Source organism: Wasmannia auropunctata, unplaced genomic scaffold (assembly GCF_000956235.1).
Source record: "Wasmannia auropunctata unplaced genomic scaffold, wasmannia.A_1.0 LD335965.1, whole genome shotgun sequence".
Taxonomy (NCBI): Eukaryota; Metazoa; Arthropoda; class Insecta; order Hymenoptera; family Formicidae; genus Wasmannia; species Wasmannia auropunctata.
The window spans coordinates 156,198-180,198 of record NW_012026925.1 but is presented as its reverse complement, the minus strand read 5'-3'; the positions used below and the strand labels follow the sequence as shown (position 1 = coordinate 180,198).

General features: G+C 42.7%; 3 protein-coding genes across 3 annotated transcripts; 1 reads left to right on the top strand and 2 right to left on the bottom strand.

The window, feature by feature from the left end:
• Positions 1-79: 79 nt before the first annotated feature.
• On the bottom strand, positions 80-16,781 carry LOC105454962 (sorting nexin-8-like). The gene is made up of 9 exons (XM_011697952.1): positions 16,411-16,781; positions 14,628-14,755; positions 6,472-6,604; positions 3,461-3,651; positions 3,146-3,263; positions 2,389-2,848; positions 1,614-1,830; positions 1,054-1,242; positions 80-732 (listed from the first exon to the last, which is right to left on the bottom strand). The coding sequence occupies exons 1-9, from the start codon at positions 16,433-16,435 to the stop codon at positions 646-648; spliced, it is 1,548 nt and encodes a 515-aa protein (XP_011696254.1). The 5' UTR covers positions 16,436-16,781; the 3' UTR covers positions 80-645.
• Positions 16,782-17,809: 1,028 nt separating this feature from the next.
• On the bottom strand, positions 17,810-19,476 carry LOC105454963 (UPF0193 protein EVG1 homolog). Its single transcript, XM_011697953.1, has 5 exons — positions 19,210-19,476; positions 18,939-19,069; positions 18,763-18,859; positions 18,520-18,663; positions 17,810-18,288 (listed from the first exon to the last, which is right to left on the bottom strand). The coding sequence occupies exons 1-5, from the start codon at positions 19,304-19,306 to the stop codon at positions 18,062-18,064; spliced, it is 696 nt and encodes a 231-aa protein (XP_011696255.1). The 5' UTR covers positions 19,307-19,476; the 3' UTR covers positions 17,810-18,061.
• A 922-nt stretch (positions 19,477-20,398) lies between these two features.
• On the top strand, positions 20,399-23,428 carry LOC105454964. Its single transcript, XM_011697954.1, has 6 exons — positions 20,399-20,698; positions 21,147-21,282; positions 21,376-21,550; positions 21,638-21,723; positions 21,794-21,929; positions 22,256-23,428. The coding sequence occupies exons 2-6, from the start codon at positions 21,202-21,204 to the stop codon at positions 22,447-22,449; spliced, it is 672 nt and encodes a 223-aa protein (XP_011696256.1). The 5' UTR covers positions 20,399-20,698; positions 21,147-21,201; the 3' UTR covers positions 22,450-23,428.
• The last annotated feature ends 573 nt before the right edge of the window (positions 23,429-24,001 follow it).

The following is a 24,001-nucleotide window of genomic DNA, read 5'->3' as shown; positions in this document are numbered from 1 at the left end:
TGTGAATAAAAATTGTCGAACAGCGTTTGAGTTATACATACATATATATATATATATATATATATATATATATATATATATATATGTATATATTTACAATCGCATAGGCACTTTTCACGCATTGATATGACGTGTGTATATATACAACCTATATATAAGTTCCTATGTACATAGCGATTTAACAATTATTCGAGAATTAGAATTAGAGAAATATTTCACTGGTCCATAAAATATATTAAGTACACAACAGGGAATGTTTAAAACTTGAACGCGCTATACATATTCGTGAGATTTCTCCTTATCGTAATATAATAATAAAAGATAAAATATCTCCGGTTAAACATCGTGCGTGATATTTAATCACTTCGTTAATCCAAGGATACACAAATGCTGCAGGAATTTATAATTTATATAATCAGATATAGAATCTATATACGTAGATGGATATAGAATTTATGCGGTCGACGCGGAACGACCGTGGAGATTTCGCACTTTTCTTCCCTTTCGTCCTTCGGCAATCGTACTGCCGTCAACGGTCATGTTTACTTAGGAAATGTTAGGAATTGTATACAAGAGTTTCGGTTTATCAGTTATTTGGCAACGCATGATCTGTGGGGACATATACGAAACTTCGCTACTCCTGTGCTATCCCCCGTTGGAGGAGCCGCTCGCCAGTTTCTCGGGTAAACACTTTGTAATCGTCGGTTCGATTAGCTTCCACACTTCCGCCAACTGTAAACAAACGTTCGCATCAGTAATTTCCAGGGCAAATCCGATGATGTATGCGCGTGTGCTCTGGCACCTCTAGATATTTGCTTAGCGCGTGTGCACGCCGCGGAAAACAATATACGGCAATGCAATAGTAAACACTATAGCGAAGTTTAACATCGCGGAAAGGGAAAATAAAGGAGAAAGCGTTCTCGGGTATCAATAAATATATATACTGTGTAACAACTCACCGCGATCTCACCTCGTTCGTTTGCAAAATGAACACGTGTTCGTTAATCAGCAAATAGCATGTAACACTCGGAGAGTTACCTCGGTGATATTTACCTCGGAATGCCCGCGGATCTGCACGCTCACGAGGCTCTGCAGCACGGTGGCGAGGATCTCGAGGTGCGCGTGCACGAGCTGGGTCTCCATGTGCAGGCACAGCAGCGAGAAGCAGTTCCGCAGCTCGACGTTGGCGATCACGGATTCCTGGGAGACCATCTTGTTCTCGAGGTACTCGACGGTGTCGGCCTGCGGGAGGAGGAGAGAGGAGGGAGAACGTTACAGATTGAAATCACTCGCGTGCACTCTTCACGAAAATTGAGCGTCGCTCCGCCTGCCGCGTCTCGCTCGCCGACTATGACGAATTGCGTAAGCAGGCCCCGGCAGGAAGTTACGCTTACACCTTGCAATCTCCGCGGCGAATCTCCGCGATTTCTCAGATTGCACCCGAGCCGCCACGCCGGCTCGACTCGAGTAATTATACAATTGCGACAACGCGATTGCCCGCGGTTACCAATTACCGCGCCGCCGGTTACATGTGCACAGTCCGCGTGCGACGAGCGCGCGGGAGAGCGAGCTGGTTTTATGCCGGCTAATAAATCTTAAGTAGGTAAACGTACGTCGGTACCGCGAATGACGCCTTGCATCTGCCGCTTCTTGAGGGACAGCATCGTGGACAGGGCGCGTTGATGATCGGCGCTGACGCCCCGCTCGTGTCTCTCGCACAGCATCCTGTGCGCGACCAAGATGTCGAGCAGGAGATTAAGCCTCTCGCAGACCATGGTCTCCTCTCTGACCGCTTGCTGGAGCGCTCTCGTCGACAGCAGGTTGAATTCCCTGTAAAATTTTCCGTTTACTTTACGCTTAAAAGCAACCGCGTTCGAAAGCATTAAAGTTTCTTTTTGAGATAACTGGAAACAAAGGGAACGATCGTGTTGGTGCGACACGCGACGACAGCGTGAAATCTCAAGCACCTTTATCGATACTTAAATTCTTAAGCCCATATCAGACTACGCATTGGAGAGCGAGGATTGCGAATTGGAGATTAGAGTTCCAATCGGTTGAAATGAAACATGGTAATTAACATTGAAATCTGATCTGTCGAATTCTAATCTTCAATTTGTAATTCCTCAATACCTAACGCGTAGTTCTGATATACGGACTTTAGAACGAAAAAAAAACAACGATTATGTCATGCGACGACGATGCGAGCTCCTATTCTATAACTCTTAACGACAGCGTGTCGGTATCATTGTATTGTCGTTGCTCAGCTTTTTTATTATATACGTATAATACTTGTGCAATGACAATGCAACGATATCGCGACATCGTCGTTAAGAGTTACAAAGTGGAGGCCGTGAAACCGCACTTCTCCTATCGACATCGGACCCTTACTTCGAGATTACGTGAAAGCCCTTCTTCATGTCCTGCCAGAGGCTGGAGCTGCCGGTGACCCAGATGCCGGTGCTGTGCTGCTCCGCGGCCAAGGTGCTCAGCTGATTGCCGAGCTCGGCCATGTCCACCGCGTAATTGTGCGACCTGATCGCCAGGCTGTCGGCGATGTGCTTCAGCCGGGAGATCCCGAGGAGTATCACGCGTATCTGGTCGCGGCTGTTCGCGAACTCGGTCAGCGTCTCGGGCGGCATCAGCTCCTTCGCCCGCGACGACAGCTCGGACGTGGCGAACTCGTCCGGCACGCGCCTGAACACCTCGCGGATCTTGTGCTGCGTCTCGTCGCCGGTGTACGTGAAGAAGAACTGCACGATCGGGTCCTCGCTCACCACCGGGTGGCGGGCGATCAGCGTGAGGAACCGCAGGAGAGAGCGCCGCCTCTCCTCGAGAAATTGCGAGTCCGCTGCAACCGGGGCGAAGTGAAATGAAAACGGGCTCTTCTCGCGAGAATCCCCTTCCCGTATTGCCAATCGTATAGCACAGGCATTGCGATTGTTTACATAAATTTCTAACTACGAAATTATGTAACATAAATTTCTTAAATACGCCTATAAATGAAACACGTTTCGCTCGGTGAGCTTATATAACTTAGATAAAATTTATTAAAAATAATTTATTTAAATTTCTTAAATTGTGTAACTTTTCTCGGAGTTTACATTATAATTTCGTATGTAAATATATGCAAGCGTGTTTCCTTTACCTCCTACAATTTTCTTCGGCGGTAACTTGGGGATCAATCTGTAGGGAAACCGGGCCAGGAGGAGATCGTACAACGACACGAAGTCATTGTAACGCCTGTAGACCACGGAATTGAACCTCTGAAAAGAAGAGAAAAACATGGAATATTCGTTCGCGTGAGCCCGCGCAGCGAGCTCTTACGTCACGGCGTAATTCTCTTATTCGCTACAATAGAATCTAGATAAGGTTTTATTAAAGCAATCTAAATAATAGCGCCGCACGTCCCCATTCGTGCCTCTCTATAACGGACACGGGAAAACGTGAGCTCCGGTAATACCTTGCTGGCGACCTGATACTCCACGTGCTTCAGGAAGATGCCCTTCTTCTCGGGAACGAGATTGACCTCGATGGTGTCCAGATTACAGATGTCCGAGTACGTGTGATTCAGCTTTGCGGGATTGCCCCGGTGCAGCCTCTGCGCGAGGAGCGTCACTTCCGACAGATCTCCCAGCGCGGGGACGGGTAATTCTGCGAATAAGAAGATTCCTCTCGAGCGAAGGAGACAGGAGATTTTCTGACAGCCGCCCGAGACCGGTCCGCATTTAGTCCGCGGAGACGACACACAGTTGCACAATTACTTAGTAGCAATAAAATTTGATTGATATACATTAAGTTCAACGAATTTAGCTCCTCTCGTGTGCGACAGGGGAACGTTTCTGGGCGTTCGCGAGCATGCCCCCTTTTTCGAGTCGATCTATCATCGCGAATTTTTTATATCTTTGCTAATCTTGTTTTCACAATTCAAAATTAAATATATATAAATGAAATATGTTTCACTCGGTGAGTTTATAACTTAAATTTTTATTATAAAAATAATTTAATTAGGCAAAAGTTGATAATATAAAAAAATTGAAGATTATATTTTTTTTCAAAAATGTTTCTTTCGTCTCGTATTTTTATTCCTCGCGTTTAATTTTAATTTTAATTGTAATAATTACCTTTTTTTTTGTGAAAGAAAAATTCACTAGAGATGATTTAATTAAGCAAAAGTTTGATATATAAAACGGATTGAAAAACATACTGTTTCAGGAGTGTTTATTTCGTCAATATCTTTATTTTTCTCGTTTTTTTTGTATATTGTTTGCTTTGTGAAAATACAATTTATTAAAGGTAATTTAATTAAGCAAAAGTTTAATACATAAAACGAATCAAAAGGCGTACTTTTTCAGGAGGTATTTAATTCATCTTTTAAATATCTTGATTTTGTTTTATTATATTTGCATTTTGCCCTTTCTTTTAATACCGCAAATGTCCTAATCTCTTCCATTATTCCTATCTCTGTCATACGAGTAGATATAGATAAAACGCTACTAGATCCGGTAATAATTCCTTCGCCCTCGATACCGCCGAGTGAGATCCGTTTATTTTTCGCGGCATGTGTGCCGTTACTATTTCGGCCGAAATAAATGAAGAACGAAATTGCGGTAATGAATCCGACAATCATTCAAGAAAGAAAGAAGAGCGTATCTTCTCTTTTCGTATCTCTGCCCGACGTGTTCTATTTCGCCGATTTTACTCTGAGACGCGAGCGAGATTTCGCGGCATTGTTGCTCCTTATATATACCTACACATTGACAAAGAATCACCGGCGAACGTCAGTAGCGAAGGAGTCTTCTGACCTCGCCGATACCTCAACTACGTACAGCCGTGTTTATTATGTTCCCACAGTTTTACCATTCACGACTCGACTTTCATAGCCGCCCTCATTTCTGTGCATTTATAATTCAACTTTGCACTATAATAAGACCTTAGTGCGAAAATAACCTGAACAATTTTTACCTGTTCTTGTTCTAAAACCGTTATGCGATTTTAGAACAAGAACAGGTAAAAATCGTTCAGGTTATTTTTTGCACTAAACCGTTAAATTTTATTATAATTTTTTGTCAAGCGAAAAATGCAAGAATTTCTTGAAAAATGTGAATACGTGACTCCAATAAGAAATTATCTAATTCATAACAACAAACGTCAATTCTTATAAAACGATTGTTTTTCAAATGTTAAGGTGGTTTTATCGTGCAAGTCCCCAAGTCAAAAGTTAGTTCACTCCAGTATGACTAATAATTCAATAAAACATTTCGCGATAGACTGTACATATGCGATTGTGTGCCCGTTTATGTGACAACGTCACACTATCGAGTTGGCGTTGAGCGATAAAACCACCTTAAAGGAAGAATAGTAGTGAAAAAATGTATTAACTTATATAGAACGAATATAATAGACACTGGACTAAAGTTTGTTTCTTTTAATAAATATTTTTTTAAAAAACAAATAACTATTTTTAAAAATAAATTAGTAATAAATAAATTAACAAATAAAAGTTAACAATAAGAACCAATGTACATATCACGCAGCACACAGTGGTAAACAATATTCCAACAGAAAGTTGGTAGCGCAATTTTCTCGAGTCGCGATAATACGCGACTTTCTAGCGATAAGCAAAACGGCAATGATTTTGCTGGTCAATGACTCCCGGTAACGCCTACAGGTTTCCTGATATGCCGCACTGAAGCACGTTCGCGCACATTATCTAAACACCTGTCCGATAATAGACTTATTCAAGACCTACTTTCAACGCAATCTATATACGGACTGTGTTAACGGCACGGAAGTCCTGTATGTATATGGCTTTTCTTGTTTGTAAAGCAAACTACTTAAGCTGTGAAAAAGATACCGTAAGAAAGAATGGCTGTAAAAAAAATTACCAAGTCTAGTGAGTCTAGCGAGCGCAAGTCTAGCGAGAACACGGAAATTCTAATCCGCGCTCGGCGACACACGTTAGTTACCTGTGATTGACAGTTTCTTCGGTCACAATTATCATCGGTTAAAAATTTCTTTCTTATACAAAAGCGTAGTGAGAATAAACAAGTGAAGCTTTCGCTTTATTTAAAAAAAATATTTCTTGATAACAATGCTTTCTTAAAAACAGAATCTTTTTGGAATTTTAAATTTTATCATCTGCCTTCAGCGGCATCTATAACAATGAGATTTAAGACTTAAGATTCAAGAAAATTGATCAATCACAATCTATTCTCACGTGAGAAGAATAATCGACTATGATTGGTCAATTTTCTTAAATCTTATACATACGTCTCATTGTAGACGACGCTTCAGTCTCGTAAAATATTATTCAAGGGTATTCTCGTTCACGAAATTTCTTTTTAGCAGATCATTAACAAAAAAGTGTACGCGCACACACATAGAATTAAACATTTTGATAATCTTTTAAGGATTTACGCGCTTGATATTTTACTAAATTAAATAAAGGTAGTAATTCAAATTTTCACTAACCTTGGGATTCGGAGTTTTCCAGAAGCTTGTCGCTCGGTTGCTTTCCCTGTTGAGCGAAGGCGACGAGAGCGAGGCCTTTGTACAGGCCGCTTCTCGTGAGATAACCTGTCTTGCTGTCTACCAGCTTCCATATCTGAGGAAGAATAGAGGGAGGAATGTTTTAAAGTGTCGCATCTAGCATACTACACGGAAAGAACGATTTTGTTGAAAGATCTAAAAATTTTACTAAAAACAGATCTGAAAATAATTTTTTGTTGAATCATCAAAATAATTTGTTGGAATGTTAAAACTGATAAGTATTGCTATATAAAACGTTTTGATATTCTAGCGGTCACTTTGACTTTCGCACAAAATTATTTTGATTATTGAACAAAAATTATTTTCAGATCTGAATTCAGCAAAATTGTTCTTTCCGTGCAGAGATTCTTATTGTTATAGATATTACGTTAGTATCCTTATTCCTGAAATAAACAAAATATTTATCGGAAATAGTGGTACTATACATCCCTCAAAAATCACGGGTAACGCGCAGCGATAAGAAAGGAAGCTACTCGGGTTCGAGAAAGCGCCGGCGATCGTATATATTCACGGATGTACTTCGTGCCCGAGTAACGGCACAACGGTGAACTCTCCGTGAGGGAAGCCTAAGGATTAGGCCATAAATGAAAGTAACTGCATTCCGGGGATTTTTCTACCTTGCCGCACTCGGTACTACCATTCCGCTTCTACTTGTATCCTCTCGCTCACGCGTCTCTCCTTCTCGGTATGTCCCTTGTATTGCCTCTTCTCCTCTTATCGCCCCAGCGGTAAAACCGAGGCTTCCCCTCCCTCATCCCCTCGCCCGTCTCTACTCAAAGAAACCGCAATGGAACGGAGGAACGAGTGCACGTGAACTCACGCTGAATACAAAAGTGCATCCAGAGGCGTAAATGTGAAGGAAGAAAACGCTCGTCTCCCTTTCCTCCTCTTATAATTTTATTAGCTCACAATTCGAGGAGATGCGAAAATATATGCGCACAAAAAAGAGTTAGCTTTTATGTCTCCCAAGCTCTAGATTTTTATCATTAATAATGAATAATATATTAGATCTTTATGATAAGAAATAATAATATTAAATCGGCGCGAATATACGTGATTTTATATATCGCTCATGCTTCGAGGAGGTACGTTTACGGCGAAACAACTAGGCGCTTTGCAGGAGTAAAAAAAAAAGATACGAGTACGAGCGTGGAAAGTGCAATCGAGAAAAGAGCAGGCCTTCGCGTCTACGCCACTGCGAGTGCACCCTCGCTTTCTCGTTGCTCCCTCGAGTGTCGTTAAACCTTAATCGGCAATCAAGTTCAAGCCGGGAGGAGTGCCTGAGACAATAATAGATTCTCCATTCCGGCTACATGTGCGAATCGCGAGTAAACAACCGGGAATCGGCGGCGGGTCGCCCCGCGTCGCACGGGAGGGCGCGAGTCACGCACGCACGGGTGCGTGCTCCGTTCGTCGGAAGAATATGATAGAGCTCGTAAATAAACGGAGGGAGGAAATCGGAGCGGAGTGCGACAGATCGGCGAGAAGTGGCACGAGCAGGGAGTATATTCGTAGGGTGGAGTCTCACGGAGAGGAGAGAGGGAGGGAAAAAAAAGAGTATTCATGTGCAGAGATGTGCAAAGAAAAGAGCGAGACAGAGAGAGAGAGAGAGAGAGAGAGAGAGAGAGAGAGAACGAGGGAAGAAGATCACTTATTTGATAAAATGTGCGTATACAGGTATGCGGAATGTACGCAAATTCGCTTTAATACGTCGCGTAAACAGGTTTCAGATGGGACACAGGTGAGAGAGGCACGAGAGAGAGAGAGAGAGAGAGAGCAGACGGAGAGACGGCCTTATCTCGGCGACATCGTGTCCTCCGCGCGTGCTTTGGAATGCCAAACACCCGAGAGAACGTGTCTCTCCTCGTTATCGTAATTGCGATAAGATTCCGGAGGGAAGAAAAGAATAACAGCGCTCGTGTAATAATTGAGCGAATATTTTTGCGCAATCGGTGTGGGTTGCGTAACGCACTCGTATGTACCTATATACAAGCCCGAGAAAACGATCGCCGGTATATTGTATCGTATAACCAATCGTCGATTAGATACGTGCCTTTACAATGTGCATGGCGTATTGACGTGTCGATTCGAAGAGAATAACTCCGCGCGGATTCTTTCGCGGTTGATATATTTATTTTTAGAAGGAGGACGAGAGAGGAGAGGGTGCACTCTCGAGGACGTGGGAGTGTGCTGACATTCCCGTGTCAATACAGTTCGACGCGACCGCACGACCAGCGGCGGATGTGATGTCTGTGCGTAAAGACGCAGATATGATGAACGACGGCCCTGTGTAACGAGAGAGAGAGAAGGAGAGAGAGGGCTCGTATGCGTTCTCGCCGCGTCTCTCTCTACGCGAGATAATTATGCGCAGCCACTGAATCGACTGGCGCAACTCATCATCATCTTCCATTTACGTACACGAGGCATGTAATCCGAAAAGACGATGCTCAAATTAACATCCCGTCGCTATATGTTGTAATATGACGGCGGCGCAATCGAAATCACGCGCGCGCACACATCGTCCGACACACGCGTCTCATTTAGATGTTAAATGAGACTATCAGAGTTAATTTTTTTTAGTCTCGCAAAAGTGTTCGATGTGGGGAGATCAATCATATATACGTGTGACCGATGAATGAAAGACTGTTTATTGGTTATAACGACCGCAAATGACTTACGAGGGAATCGCGAGATTTGATTTTCAGGCGCGAGAAACGCGAGAGAGAGACGCGTTTAACCGTCAAATAATTGTATACAGAGAAACGGAAGAAAGGTCCGTTTCGGCGGTTTCAACGAAAAGCGGATATTCGGTATATATAAAAGTACCGCGCATTGCATGCCAATGCGGAAGACGGCAATCAAAACGATTTCACCTACCTAGCAGGAAGACGACCCGTGTGTTAAAACGCGCCGGCTGCTGTTGTGCGCCGTACTCGTTTTCAGTGCGTGCATCGACGCGTCGGGAATGGACATTTAAAGCAATGCGTGTGTGCGGCAGTATCGAGCGTACATATATTAATCTATCGCGCTTAATTGAGAGGCAACGTAAAATTAATATAGCTTTGGAGTAAATCATCCCCGCAAAAACCCTGGAATGGGATAAGGCTCTATTATTTGTTTTTTTCTACATATTTCCCTCCTTTCCGTATAAAAATGCGAAAGTATCATATTGTTCGCAAACTGCACTATATTTATCTTTTAGCAATACTGCTAACTGCTGGAATAACTCAATCTGTCGTTTTCAAGTGCAAATAATAATGCACATAAAGTGCACATAATAATGACGTATATTATTAAAATGTTTATTTTAAGGTCTTATTTGCCGTGATTTCCCATAGCGATAAAATAATCCATGTTATATAATAATAAAATCACGTTACGTCAGAAAAATCACAGAACAATAAAATTACATCTATTTCGTAAGCATATAGATTATAATGAATTATACTCGTAATAAAAGAATTTCACAAACTTTATAGAAATTATTATTGTGAAAATAGATGGCATGTTTATCTCTTTTAATTTATATTTATCTCTCTTAATTTTAATTGATTTAATAACGGCAAATTATAATAATTTAATCTCCGCGTCTTATTAGACCGACAGTATTGACATGTATGATTTTAATGACGGATTATTGCCCTCAAAAAAATTTGCATTGTGTGTTGAGGCAGCCCGTAGCTGTTGGAAGAATTGTTATTCTGCTCGCGACAACGGAACACCTCGGCGCGGCCCTGCGTAATGCTATTTTGATTGTGTTGTTAGCACAATGAACGAGAGACGGACATTGCACGGCGAGTGACGTCGCGACGCACCGTGACATTTCTGGGTGTCGCGGAGCTGCGCTTGAACTTTTTCGCGCGAAACCTTTGCGAAACGGGTTCTTAATGTGCGTTATAAAATTTTTCGAAGCCACCGCATATCTCTGGAAAAATATCGGCGAATTAACATTTCGGTGGGATATCTATATCTCATGAAACTTACATTCGATGAAATTATTATACAGCAATTTTATATTCAGAAATGTAAATGTAAACTCCGAGGAGATCTGAATGGATGATAATATAATAATATTCCCATCGCGCATTTTCGAGTGAATTACGTTAACGGAAGTTTAAATCACTTAAATTCTCGAAATTACTTGATGCTGGCGATAAAATGATGTTGCTCAATATCTCGCACGAGAACGAGAACCCATATTCATTCGCCAGTTTCCAAATTTATCTTCCATCAGGGCTACATTCTAAAATGTTGTTTGCAAGGAAAATTTTACTAAAAAGCTCTAGTTTGATAAATTTATTTTTGGGTACCAAAAACAGCTCGGAACTTTCATTAGCCTGATTTTACTCTTTATTTATTTTTTGTTTTAATCGAGAATTCTTCCTTTTCACATTAATATTATGTTATATTATTTCAATATTTTAATATTACATTAATATTATAAATTATAACTTTCTAGTAAAATTTTTCTCGAAAGCAACGTTCTGGAATGTAGCCCAGATTTTATCAGATTCATCGCTAGCGCTTCGATACGACAGAAAATCAGATACGCTTGTATTTTCGTTTCGCGCGGTCGATTTCCCCGAAAGAACTAATGCCATTAACGCGGTAACTTTCCAAGACCGGGCCGGGGAACTTTCCGTGAAATCTGCACGTGTGAATTCCGCGAGTGCGCAATGCGGACGCGGACGGCGAGTAAAAGGTGAGTGGGCTATATATTGCGCGAACACGCCGGGGAACGCGCGTCTGTGATGACGTTGTTCACGAGCGACAGACTACACAACGGAGCGCGGTACGATTGACCCTGCCACGTAATCTTGCATCATTATGAAAGGGGCGTCCGTGCCGCGCTATCAGAACGGGCGGTACGCTGTTGAGAGACCGATAAGGCCTCCGTCGATACGGCGCCTGGAATATTTTAATCGGCTCGCGGGGAGACGCTCGCTCCGCTTAATTGGCACCGATAAACGACTTTCGACAAAAAAAAAAAGACGGAAACCGGACGAACTGCATCCCGACCTGCAAACGACGAGATAACGACGTGGACGCACCGACGACGCTACCGGAGTTCGCGTTATCGGAACGGAATGACGTATAAACGTGGGAATTAGAAAAATAACTGGCTATAACCGGAAGAACATTCCGTTTTCGATCGCGTATCGCCGCCGCGCGTGAGGTATTAAATGAGTAATGCAAATGTAGCCGTATATCTTCGGACGCCTCGAATCGGAAGACGCATCTGTCAAGCGAAACCGGATGACGCACTGAAGCGAAACCGCGAGTGCATTGCGTGAAACAATTATACAAGCGATGAATAATAAAATAATGAGTAATGAATAATGAAAAAAAGGCAATAAATTAGAAAGAATTAGTCGGCTCGTTGGAATCTCTCATGCCGCGTTGAAATTAGATGTTACTTCAGATTTAATGATATGCGCGCGCGTATGTTAAGGTAATAGTGAAATAATTATCGCGATAGCGCCGGTAACGATTAGAAATAGCAATTGGCTCATCATTATCTTCCGTTGAATGGCACGCACGGTCGCACGAAGATTTTTCTTGAAAGCGTAAACGCGCCGTCGCGCGTCGTCGCCGCGCGCGTTGAACCGCCGCGCCGCCACCGAAACCGCGTGCACGCGGCACGGGTAACACGAGAAGCGGGGCTTCGCCGCATAGAGATCCGGCAAATTATCCTGTCAGTCGCAACCACACGCGGTGTGTAGGTTTTCTCCGCGACGTAAATCACGGAAAGACCATCATGCAGTGACAAGGAAAACGTTAGGCGGCTTTAACGGGATTACAGAGGCAAAGGTAGGGGGGCGGATTATGCAGATCGGGGCTCGAATTATCCCTTCCGATCCGTCGTCGCTCTCGAATAAGCGATCGCACGTACAGTCGTGTCGCGCGACTTTTTTCACTCCCGACGTCACGCTCGAGGTTGCTCGTCGTTTCCTCCGATATACGTACATAATTGCAGCGCGCAAACGACGTTTTTCCTATTTTGTTGCAATTACCTTATTATCCCCGTCCCCGACGACACAAGCACGCGCTCTGCATCATCATGCTCGCGGAAACGCACGTATGACGCGCATGTACTTACTCAGCCAAATTGGCTGGTTATCTCTGACGTGGAAAGTCGAGTAAAGATGATCGGAATAGAGACGATTAAAATTTCTCTGCCCGTGTCGCGCGTGATAATTTTAAGAACGACGAAAAGTCGCACAGAGAAAGTCTTCCGTCATGCGGGTGCGAGCGAATAATTCTGCCTGCGGGTCGTTCGCGGCAAAGCGTCGGCTATTCCGATAGTTCTGGTGTGTTGAGAAATCAAAGTAATGCCAGTCTCAAGTTTATCAATTAAGACTGTTTGCTTATTTAACAAGGCAATCGAAATCGATAGTTTATTTCGATAGTTCTGGTGCGTTGAAGTTGGGATGTTAAAAACAATGCCCATCTAATCAATTAAGAATGTTTATTCAATACGACAATTGAAATCGACAAACAAAGACCGGTTATTTCGATAACGATGTGTTAATATTTTTGCTCGCGGATAAAATCGGTACGCATTGCCGACCGACATTGTACCTATTGTTGCGAATGTTTTTCAAACAAAATAGGGAAATCGATATTCTATCTCTGATAAATGAATAATAAAATATAAGATAATAAAGAGACGATAAGAATAATAAAATATTCGTCGCCGATTAAGTAAGATCCAATAGTGATGGCTCCGATCGATAGGCAGTAACAGTAAAAAACTTATGAATAATCAGATTTGATAAGGTGTTATCAATTGATAAAGAACTAAAATAATGACCGCGCGCGCCTCTGTGTATATGTGTGTCAAATTAATCCATTAATAATAATAAAATATTCATCGCCGATTAAAATAGGATCCAATAATAGTGATGGTTCCGATCGATAGGCAATAACAGCAAAAAACCTATGAATAATCAGATTTGATAAGGCGTTATCAATTGATGAAGAACTAAAATAACGGCCGCGCGCGCGCGCGGAAGACTGTTTGTTTACTCAATATGGCAATCGAAATTGGCACAATCCGAAATACATAAATAGATCGAAGAGTCGGTCTCTCGCCACGGTACGAGTATGTACGCGTTCTCGGTGTAAAATACAAATATGTACGCAAATTGCGTTTTGCGCACGCGGTCGTAATAGAGATATAAACACAACGCAAGTAAATTTCTCTTGGGAAAGGTCGCGCGGTATACGTTAGAAACTGAAACCCGTGAGAGTGTACGCCCGCCGCGTTTAAACTCGCTATCGGATTTACTCCACGGCGCAATGTATTTCTTTGCGGCAGTCCGGACGGAGAACGTCCTCTTCCTCTCTCCTCCCCATTCATTTCTCGATGGATTCGCGAGATAAGGAAATAAATGACATCTCCATCGTAATCGGCGGAGAATCGAGCTTTTGTACGAGCCTCTCGGAAGTCAAAGCTGGTCGACTCCGTATAAATACGAAAAGCAGAGAAAACTGATGTAGTTACAAACTAACTCGTGCGCACCGTGTGTATTAAAATTAACGAGTTTATATGTAGTCGATCAATTTGACGTCTCTGAGAAACATATATTTGTCTACACACCTTATGGTTTAACAAGTCTTAATTAAAGTTACAATGCAATAATAATGTAACACGATAAAAAATGATGTTGCATTAATAGTATTAGTTAATTGCAATTTAGCTGAAAATAATCTTATTAATTCAATAACAGTATTAATGAGACAAATATATAATATTTTATTAGAACAAAAATATATTCATATGTACAAGACGTTCTTGTTTCATAAATATTATTATTCGCTTAACAAGATTATTCTCAATTTTGACTGCTGTTATAACTAAACTATTAATACATCATACTTTGTCCCCCGTGTAGATGCATCCGAGTTTCAGTCTTTCGCTCATCGTACTTGTATTGCAATCTAACGTTCGACTGACACCAATCGGAATAAGTGTGAAAGCATTTTCTTTATCCGACTTGCCGCGTATTAAAAATGATTCTTAACAAAAAGAAATAAGATAAATAAGTAGATTATACGAGAAAAGAGGATCGTACCTGATTGACGATGGCACCGCTTAGCTGCGACTTGACGAGCAGGGACCTGAACACCTCGAGCTTCACGTTTCCGCTGGTGGGCGAGCAGACCTTCTCATAGACTTCTCTGTAGAACGCCGGTATAGAGCCTGGGATTCGTGCGAGAAACGTAAGAGAAAGAAAAAGAAACAGAGAGAGAGAGAGAGAGAGAGAGAGAGAGAGACAGTCTTCCAGATGGAGTCCTACCGTCGCTCGCCCGCCTCTCTCTCTCGCTCGCTCGCTCGACCGCTGTAACGAGGCCTTCGAGAGCGGCCGTTCCTAGCGCGGCGACCGCTCGCTCTATCCGCGACCGCTCTCGTCGTTCGCGCGTGACGAAATGTACACGAAGTGCATCTCTACCTGCAGATGCGTTTGTATCGGGTCGCTCGTCCCGCGAACGAAACGTGCACTTTTGTTAAAGGGAACCCGTGAGTGACTTTCTCCGCGTTTCTTACGAGAAACCGCACCTTATGCGGCGATACAATGAGACTTAGGACTTACAATTCAAGAAAATTGACCTATCATAATCGTTCTTCTCACGTGGAATGAAGAATAATCGACTATGATTGGTCAATTTTCTTAAATCTTAAATCTCAAGTCCCATTGTCAGACACCGCACAATTACGCACTGGATTTTCCTTTAGGCGACTCCGTTTTCCATTGTTCCAAATTTACGACAGAATCTGCGCAACCGCAGATCGAAATCTTTCGTGAGATTTGCGGGAAACATTGAATCAATTCATCGTCGAATCTCGATCTTCGTATAACAGACATATAATTAAAATTACACTATATAACGGATATGTATTATCTTTTATTAGACTATATAATTATTTGAAATCGAACGATTCTAACAAATCCGACTTCACGTACAGTGAAATACTGTTCGATAAATTCGCTGTATTTTTCGCACAAAAAACCTCATGTCACGCAAAAAAGAATAGAATAGACTTCATCCAATGAAATTCCAAGGTGAAGCTATCCCCGGAGCGATTATGAAGCATCATCTCACGCGTCATTAACGCCGTATTTAACACGGACGCGCTAAAATCTCGACTTCCCTTTAACGCCGTCAGCGCGTTCCGATGATTTTTACACATTCCGATCGTGTTGCGAGATTCAATCGAGTCGCGCGTTCGCGGGAGCGCGCACGCTCCGCTCCGGGGCCGCAAAACCCGCGCGAGGTCGAATAGATATGTTCTCTACAACACGTAAAGTTTATTCTTAACGGTATGGAGATCGGAGTATGGGAACTAAACGCGTGCGTCGATGCAACCGTTATCGGCCGTATCGCGTCGTCCGGCCCAGCGGTCGCGCACACTCGTATATATGTATATGTATACAACATTCGGATGTCAAGGCGCTTTAAAGATCAGCTGATTACCGCATCCCGGACGCGCGATCTTGGGAGCGCAGGAAAAAGGGAAGAAAGAAAGAGAGAGAGGAAGCTGCATCTCCGCTGCGGCTCGCGAAGGCTCGCTCTCAGTGAGACGGACGGCAAACGAGAGAAACGTGTCCGCCCCGATGTGTCCCGTATTCCTCTCATTGCGCTCGCATTGATAAGAAGATCCGGGATATCCGGGGGGGGTGGGGTGGGGGAGGAGAGGGAGGGAGGGAGGAAGAACAGAGAGAAGGGAGGCGACCGCGTTTTCGTGAGGCAGAACGACGTTTCGGGTCTCCCGACGGGAGAGAACCGGTTGACCTCGCGGGAGGCCTTGTCGCGGCGGCTGTTACGGAGTTCTTCTCGGAGAGGCTCATCATTTACCGAACGACAGATCGGTCGACGCCATGTTGGATCATCCGTGGATCATCCGTGGATCATCCGTTCGAGCGGTGGAGAAGAGAAGAAAGGGAGAGAGAGAGAGAGAGATCGAAAAATAATCCTCGATGATCCTCGATAAAACGACGGCACCGCGGTGTGATCCGGATCGGAGCTCTCTCGTTCCGGTCACGCGAGCACGAACGATCTCGTGACGCGCGGCCACAGGCACTCGCGGCACTCGCAAGAGCGCACGACGTTGCGACACGTCAACAACGCGGACGCGTGAAACAAAAAAAAAACACCCGCACAACATACGCTGTCGCCGCGCGGCGAAAGACTGGCGACGGGGACGTCGCGGAACGCCGATCCTCGTGCTCGACAGGCTCGCGTCGCGTCGCGCGCGATCGCGGCGGCTCGCCGCGGAGTCCGCGTGAAACGGTGACCGGGCTGCATGGTGCTTGACGTTACGCGTTTCGGAGTAGCGAGAGAGAAATGCTTACATACATCAGCATACACGTTCACTTTACGTATCTTCCTTATTTTCTTTTTGTTCTCATAATCGGGACGTTTTCTTTGTTCGCCGGCAGTTTTGACGTTTTGACGATATAACAGCAAATATTTCTGCTCTGATGCGTTTTTTTCTATTTCGAAATTTAAAGATTTTCTAATAAAAATTATTGGTAACATGAATACATAATTGATAAATCGATTAGTATATAAACAATTATTTTTATTTCAAAATTGGAAGATTTCCTAAGAGTATAAAAATTATTGATATTATTGATAAAATTAACGAATCTATAATCGATACGCAAACAATTATTTTTATTTTAGAATCGGAGAATTTTTTAAGTGCTCAAAACTATCGACAGCCCATGAATTAATAGTTCGATTGAAATATGAACAATTATTTTTATTCTGAAATCAAGATTTCCTATAAGAGCCTAAAAAAACAACCATGAATAAAATTAGTACATCAATCAATGTATACAAATAAACAATTATTTCTATTTCTAACTCAGAAGATTCCTTGAGATTGTAAATCGGTATACCTTGAAAATAAAATTAATGAATTTATCAGTGTAATAAATAATAACAAAAACCATGTTTTATATAAGAAACAAGAGTATAATGATACGTGTAAAAAATATAATAAAAAAGAAATATGTGTGTGTGTGTGTGTGTGTGTGTGTGTGTGTGTGTGTGTGTGTGTGTGTGTGTGTGTGTGTGTGTGTGTGTGTGTGTGCGTGTGTTTCTTTTTTATTATTTTTATGTTTTCCCTTGTCTATATATGTATATATAAGTATATATATATATATAAATAGGCAAGAGAAAGGAAAGAAAAAGAAATCTTTTGACGAAGCTGGCATCTATTTTTCTAAAAAAATCATATTAAATATAATTTTTTGCAGAATAAAAACAATTTTTTTTTCAAAATCTAATCTTACAAATTTATCTGTTTACAATTTTAGACAGTTGAATCATAATATTTGGCATCATCTTTTATGTTTTTATCTATATTATAAAATTCACTTGTGGCTTATCAGACGATTGAAATACGATAAAAATTACAATCGACTATACATTTGACACACGTGCAATCCGATCTATTCCACGTAATCGCATCACATGCAGATTATATGAATAATGAAGGTCAATTCTCTCCCGGTTCAGTAAGCGGAAACAGCTTGGGTGACGGTCTTTCGTGCTTGACTTCACAGATCTCCTTTCGCAGCTCGTCGGACGCTTGGCCGTCGAGCGACTCAATCAGCCGTATTTTCTGCGCTATCTCCTGCTGTATTATGGGCCGATACTTCTTCCCCATTCCGAGACTCTCCATATCGTGCAAGAAATCCATTCTCTCGCGGATCCCTTGCGCCACTGCGAGAAACAGAACGACCGTGATTTGTCGTCGTGCGGTTCCATGTCACGAAAAACCACGTTCAGTTCTCGAAAACGCGTATTGCAAAAATCTATTCACGAATTTGGGAAGCTCCGCTGTTTGCACGATTAATAATGAATAACTTCGAAAGAAAAAAAAATAGCTTTTCTGACGTTCTTTAAAATCTCGTCTTTTACGCCACACGCGAGGACTGCAGCGGTAACACTCACGGTCATCCAGAAAATCCGCGTTTTCAGGTATCTCCGGCTCCCGCTTGGCCCTGTGAAGGATCTTGGGACCGTGTGGAGTCTCCGGCATGTCCTTCCCGTAAGCCATCATGCACGCCAAGTGACGCTTTTGTTTCTCCTTGTTGACTAAATTGCGTAAAATTCAGATGATTCAACGCGCGGTCACGTGCCTTCCGCTATGTGCCTAAACTATCGCGAGGAAAGTGCTATTTCTAATCGTATTACGTAAGGGCGCCGTCCTCCTGTACTGCTCCCTCTCGTACGCGCCGCTGCTTATGATCGTGTCCTGCGAACGCCGCCTCCAAGCACTAGGAAATTTAACCTAGCGGAAAAGTGCTACGGGATATTATCTTGAAATCACTTTACTTTAGAGATCGCTCTCTTTACGTCGCGATATTTACTTGACTATCCGCGGCCTTATCTTTCGCCTTTTTCGTTCTCTCGATGGAAGGCGGTAAGGGCTCGCCCTTGTCTACCGCCTCCTGGATCGTTTTCCTCTGCAGCATCGACAGCTTGGATTCCTCCATCAACACTAACATTATTTAACATTTGTCGGACGTTAGGAATACACGACTGAATTGTATATACAGAAAAACAACGAGTTGGACTTTTTACGTAAAGGTTAATATATTTAATAACACACGCCGCGTTTTGGCTACCGCATTTACTTACGCTTGATAAGATTTTTCGTTTCCTCGCTGTACTTCGCTCTTGGGGGATTGTGAAACGCGCCCACCCCGAAACCGACCCTCTGATACTTTCGCTCCATCGGCCTTTTCGAAAATCGCGAATTCCCGAGAGTGACGCGCGCGCGATCACGCTAATTGCAGAACGGAATGCGACCCGAGAATGGACTCTGTCACGAGCTCGCGGGCTCGCGCGACCCTTTGCGGCTCGCCAAAGCGACGCAATCACGCATTCATCCCCCTTCGGCCCCGCCGATCTATCGTTCGTCGGGTGGCGCGCGTCGCGTTTCTATGACTACTTGGAAAGATGACTCAACTCGATCGAACTAACTTTTCGATTAGAATTCGAAGTCGCAGGCCATTACTCATCACGAGTGGGTCTAATAATTTCTGCAGCGGTTCGCAAACTCATCTGTATGGAATTCGCTCAAAGTTCGTACAGATTTTGAAATTCGAAAGAAATTGGAATAACGCAATTAATTACTGCATTTTTAGACACTTAGACTTTGAAAACAAAATCTTTTTTAGGGGATTCTGGATTTAAAAATTTTATACCTCAATCCAGATATTTCAATAGATTTAGACTTCAAAATCCAGGATTCTTTGTTAAATTTTTCTCATGCATCAATACGTTTTATACTTTTAAAATGTTTAGGATTCTTAAATTTCAAACATCTGGAATATTAAATATCAAGTAAGGATTCTGATTATAAACATTTATTTCGACGTAATTCGACTTACTTAATTTTTTCAGTTCACTTTTCAAAGGATCAATTAAAATTACATTCAAATAACATTCTTCGAGCTATAACTCTTTTTACAGTGATTAATTCTTAAATTATACACGCTTACATTCAATTAATCATCCATCTAATCACCCATTCCGAAGAACGGAAATGAAAAGTAAAACAATTCCTCCCCCTCCCGTCATCGAGAAGCCTCGTGCACTAATCAGGCTTAATTAAATCAGCAGGTTTGACTTAAAAAAGGATCATAATCCGACAAGTCATGCGACTAATCGACGCCAACGCGAGGCGCGTCGTAAATAAACAATGATCAATTCGAAGCAGACGCACCCCAAGGGATGCGGGTATATAGAGCCGGTGCGCAGCACGCCGCCGTGGCGCGTGCGCGCTCGAGCGATTCGCTTGCGGGGGCGCCGTGTCTCGATCCCCCTCGAGTCCACCCCCTCGCGTTCTGCGCGTCGCAAGCGCCCCGCGGCGAGAGACCGATCCCGAGACGCGGCCGTTTCTTTGCCGCCGTACATTCATTTTTCGCTCGTCCGCACAAGCGGGTGTCGCGGAGCTCGTCGCCGATAAACCTCGCGATATCATCGAAGTCGTCACACACGCGCCGCGGATCACCCGCGTCCCGCTGTCGCGCGGTGTGTGCGCGAAAGTTATTGATTCCCATCGCGAGGACGTTGCGCGCGGACGACGGTGGTGGTTCGCTCGGAGCACACCTGCTCGCGTAAGGTAAGCGGCGACGTGTATTTTACCTACTTTTATATGTCACGGCGGCGACCTCGATTGCTACCTCGAGGTGCGTCTCGACTTGCACGGGGGGGGGGGGATTGCCGAGGACTGATAGACTCGCTAATGGACTGTTAATCGGTAAAATTCTCGAGACAGGCAGACGGGAATCGCGATCTCGATTCGTTATATTGCCGTATTTTACACTCGCTGTATTTTATTTATAAAACAATTTCGGTCTCTCCGCGTTTTGTTAGTGCAATTCGCGATACACAAACTCTCGGCTGCTCTCGCGAAGTTCGCAAAACCTATATACTTTATTACAATAGCGAAATGTATATGTCTTATATATAGAAGATTTGAGTGACTTGCTAAAGCATGCAGCGCGTGTATAGATATTGCCGTAGATATTCACGAGTTGTGTGTAGAGTAATAATTGATGAACTTTTAGGAATCGCTCAGGAGAAGCTAGTGTGTATAGTCTACGTTAATTCTCAGAAGCCAAGATGAAGATCGGACTGTTGAAGAACTTTTTGCACTATTTCAACCTGAGGCAGGGCACGATACTGATCGCCGTGTTCCAATTGGTAATATATAGTAACATCTACGAAACCTCTTTTCGTCGAGCAATTGCGCTTCACTGAGAAATAATTTTAATAATTATCGTGCGTTCGCTGCAGTTTTCGTCCGGATTCAGCATGATATTCTTCATCCTGGCTCTGGCGCACGCAATGGGGATTCAGGAGATGGTGGTGAGAGACACCGAAGATGCCCTCGAGAGGGAGGCCCTGGAGGAGATATCGTCGAACCATCTCAACACGAAAAAGATGGACCTGGCGCATCACAACGCAACCGGTTATTAATAATACTTTGCATTCACGCACGAAAAAAAAAACGACGAAACAATCATTGTCGCTCTCGCTGATCTTGATGTATTTGCAGAAATGGTATACGCGATGTACTGCGGCCTCGTCATCACGGTTATCCACTTCGTCTCTACCATGTTACTTCTCTACGGAGCACTGACGGTAATCGAAATCGTTTTCGTCAGAATAATCGAAGGTTCTCTTTTTTTTCTACGATGTACTCAATTTTCAGAATAATCGTCATTTCATGGCGCCTTGGATGATGGTCAAGATTACTATCATATCGGCCTTAGCGATCTCCCTATTCCTGGTAGAGGAGGACTGCCCTTTCCTCGCCACTCTAGGCGGACGAGCTGGTATTTGCGAACGTACGTTGAAATTTAAAGTTACATAAAGCGCTCGAAAATTTACATTTTGTGCTGCATGAATTTTTTCGGTTAAATTTTCTATCTATTTTATCTCAAAAAAATTCAACTGACGACGAGTCCTTACTCTTTTATACCGTTAAAGAGTATTGACACGAAACGCACGAAACGAGTGTGTTAAAACAAACCATATATTATTTCATTTGTTGAAAAATCTTATATTGATTTTATTTATAACTTTTATTAAATTTTGATGATTTTATTTAACACATATTAAAAGTGTATAAAATATTTGTACTTCTTATTAAGGGACAATGTAATATTTTCAGGCCTAATCGCCTTTTTCCTGATAATCATGAGCTTTTACGTCTGGTTCGTGGTGTACAGTACTTATAAGAGCCTCGAGACGAAGAAGGGACTCACGCACGAGGTGCACAGTATGAAAAAAAAGTACGCAGTGCCCGTGCCACTGGAGGTACCAAAAGCGATCCAGGTCTCAGTGAACAAGCCCTACGAACTTTAAAGATATTATGAGATTAGCAACGAACGGAAGAATCTATTCGTCGGGGACGGGGAAACCCTCGCGATTTCGCAAAAAAAAAAAAAAAAGAAAGAAAAACCGCAAGATTCAATCGCGACGCGAGTGGCGCAGACGACGCGTTTTGGAAAAAAATCATGTGCTTTCGAACAAGCCCGGAAATCCGGGATGAGGCAATTTGAGAGGTGATCGCAAAATCGTGAAACGAAAGTGCATTACTTCGAGAAACGAAGAACCGACTCTGCAAGCTGGCGGAAGGTCTCGCGAATAAAATAAAAAAATGTGTATTCGCGCGAGACGGAAGGTTTCCACTGCGTGAAGTTCAGGAGGACCTGCAAGGAATCGCGCTTCTCGTATTTCAACGTTTTCTCTTCTGCCTTGTCGAAACTGCATGCTCCTTTACGTTCCGCGTGCTAAGATGGTTCTTTAATGCGACGCACAGATACACACTAGTGTTTATCTCATTCAATAAATTAATTTAAAAAAAAAACTGCATATCCACCGTACGCTTACATGCGGCACACCTGCGTTCTGGATTTCCATCCGTTCGGAATTCTGACGGATAAAAAAATATCACGACTATCCAAAAATAATCTCTCTCTTTCTCTCTGTGCTGTACAAATGCGCACTTCCTTTCACGCGCAAGACTGAATTTAATTTTTTTTTTTTTTTAGCAAGAGAAAGAAACTCGTAAGATCTGCGCTAGAGTGAACAAACATCGAAAAACGCAATGTTATGAATCGTAGATTAAATTTACTTAGGGAAATAGAGAGCTGAGGCGGGACTCCGAATTCGTGGCATAATCGGTTTTATTTCATTACTTAAACCCAACTTGTTTGTGAAATTACAACCTCTCGTTCATCTGCGGCAATATCCGTGTGATATAAAGTGTAGAATCTCTTGTGTATATGTATATTAAATGTATGGGGAAAAACGTAAAAATAAAAATTACAATACTTCAGTACGATGTGTGTGTGTGTGAATGTGTATATATATATATATGTGTATATACATACATACACTATATATATGTATATGACGTGTACATGATATGATTCGGCTATGAAATGATGTCGTGTTCAACGAATCGCCAAAAAAAAACGGACGTAATTATAACAACAGTCTATTTAAAATCGTCGAAGAGTAAGAGGGGACCGCGTTTTTATAATAATTTATGTATAACAACGAAAAGACTCGCTACGAAAGATTTGGCTACGAAAAACACATGATCAATATAGGGATACACGATTGCATTGTAAAAGCGCTTACCGCGAAGCTTACGGAAAGTGATTATTCGCTTTCTTTGTTTTTTTTTTCGCCACAATGATGTTTCACGTGGCGCCAACGCATTAGTTAGCTGCAGCAGCATTCTTATCTAAAATGTAAGAAAAACGTGAGTATCACGTCAACAAGTAAACTGCGATGTCCCTCCCCGTTATCACCTGGGGGGGGGGGGGGGAGAAGCGTTCCCTTGTATATTAAAATTTGCTCCTCCCATCAATAGGCGTCAGCGAATAGGCTCGTGTGTAACAAGTTT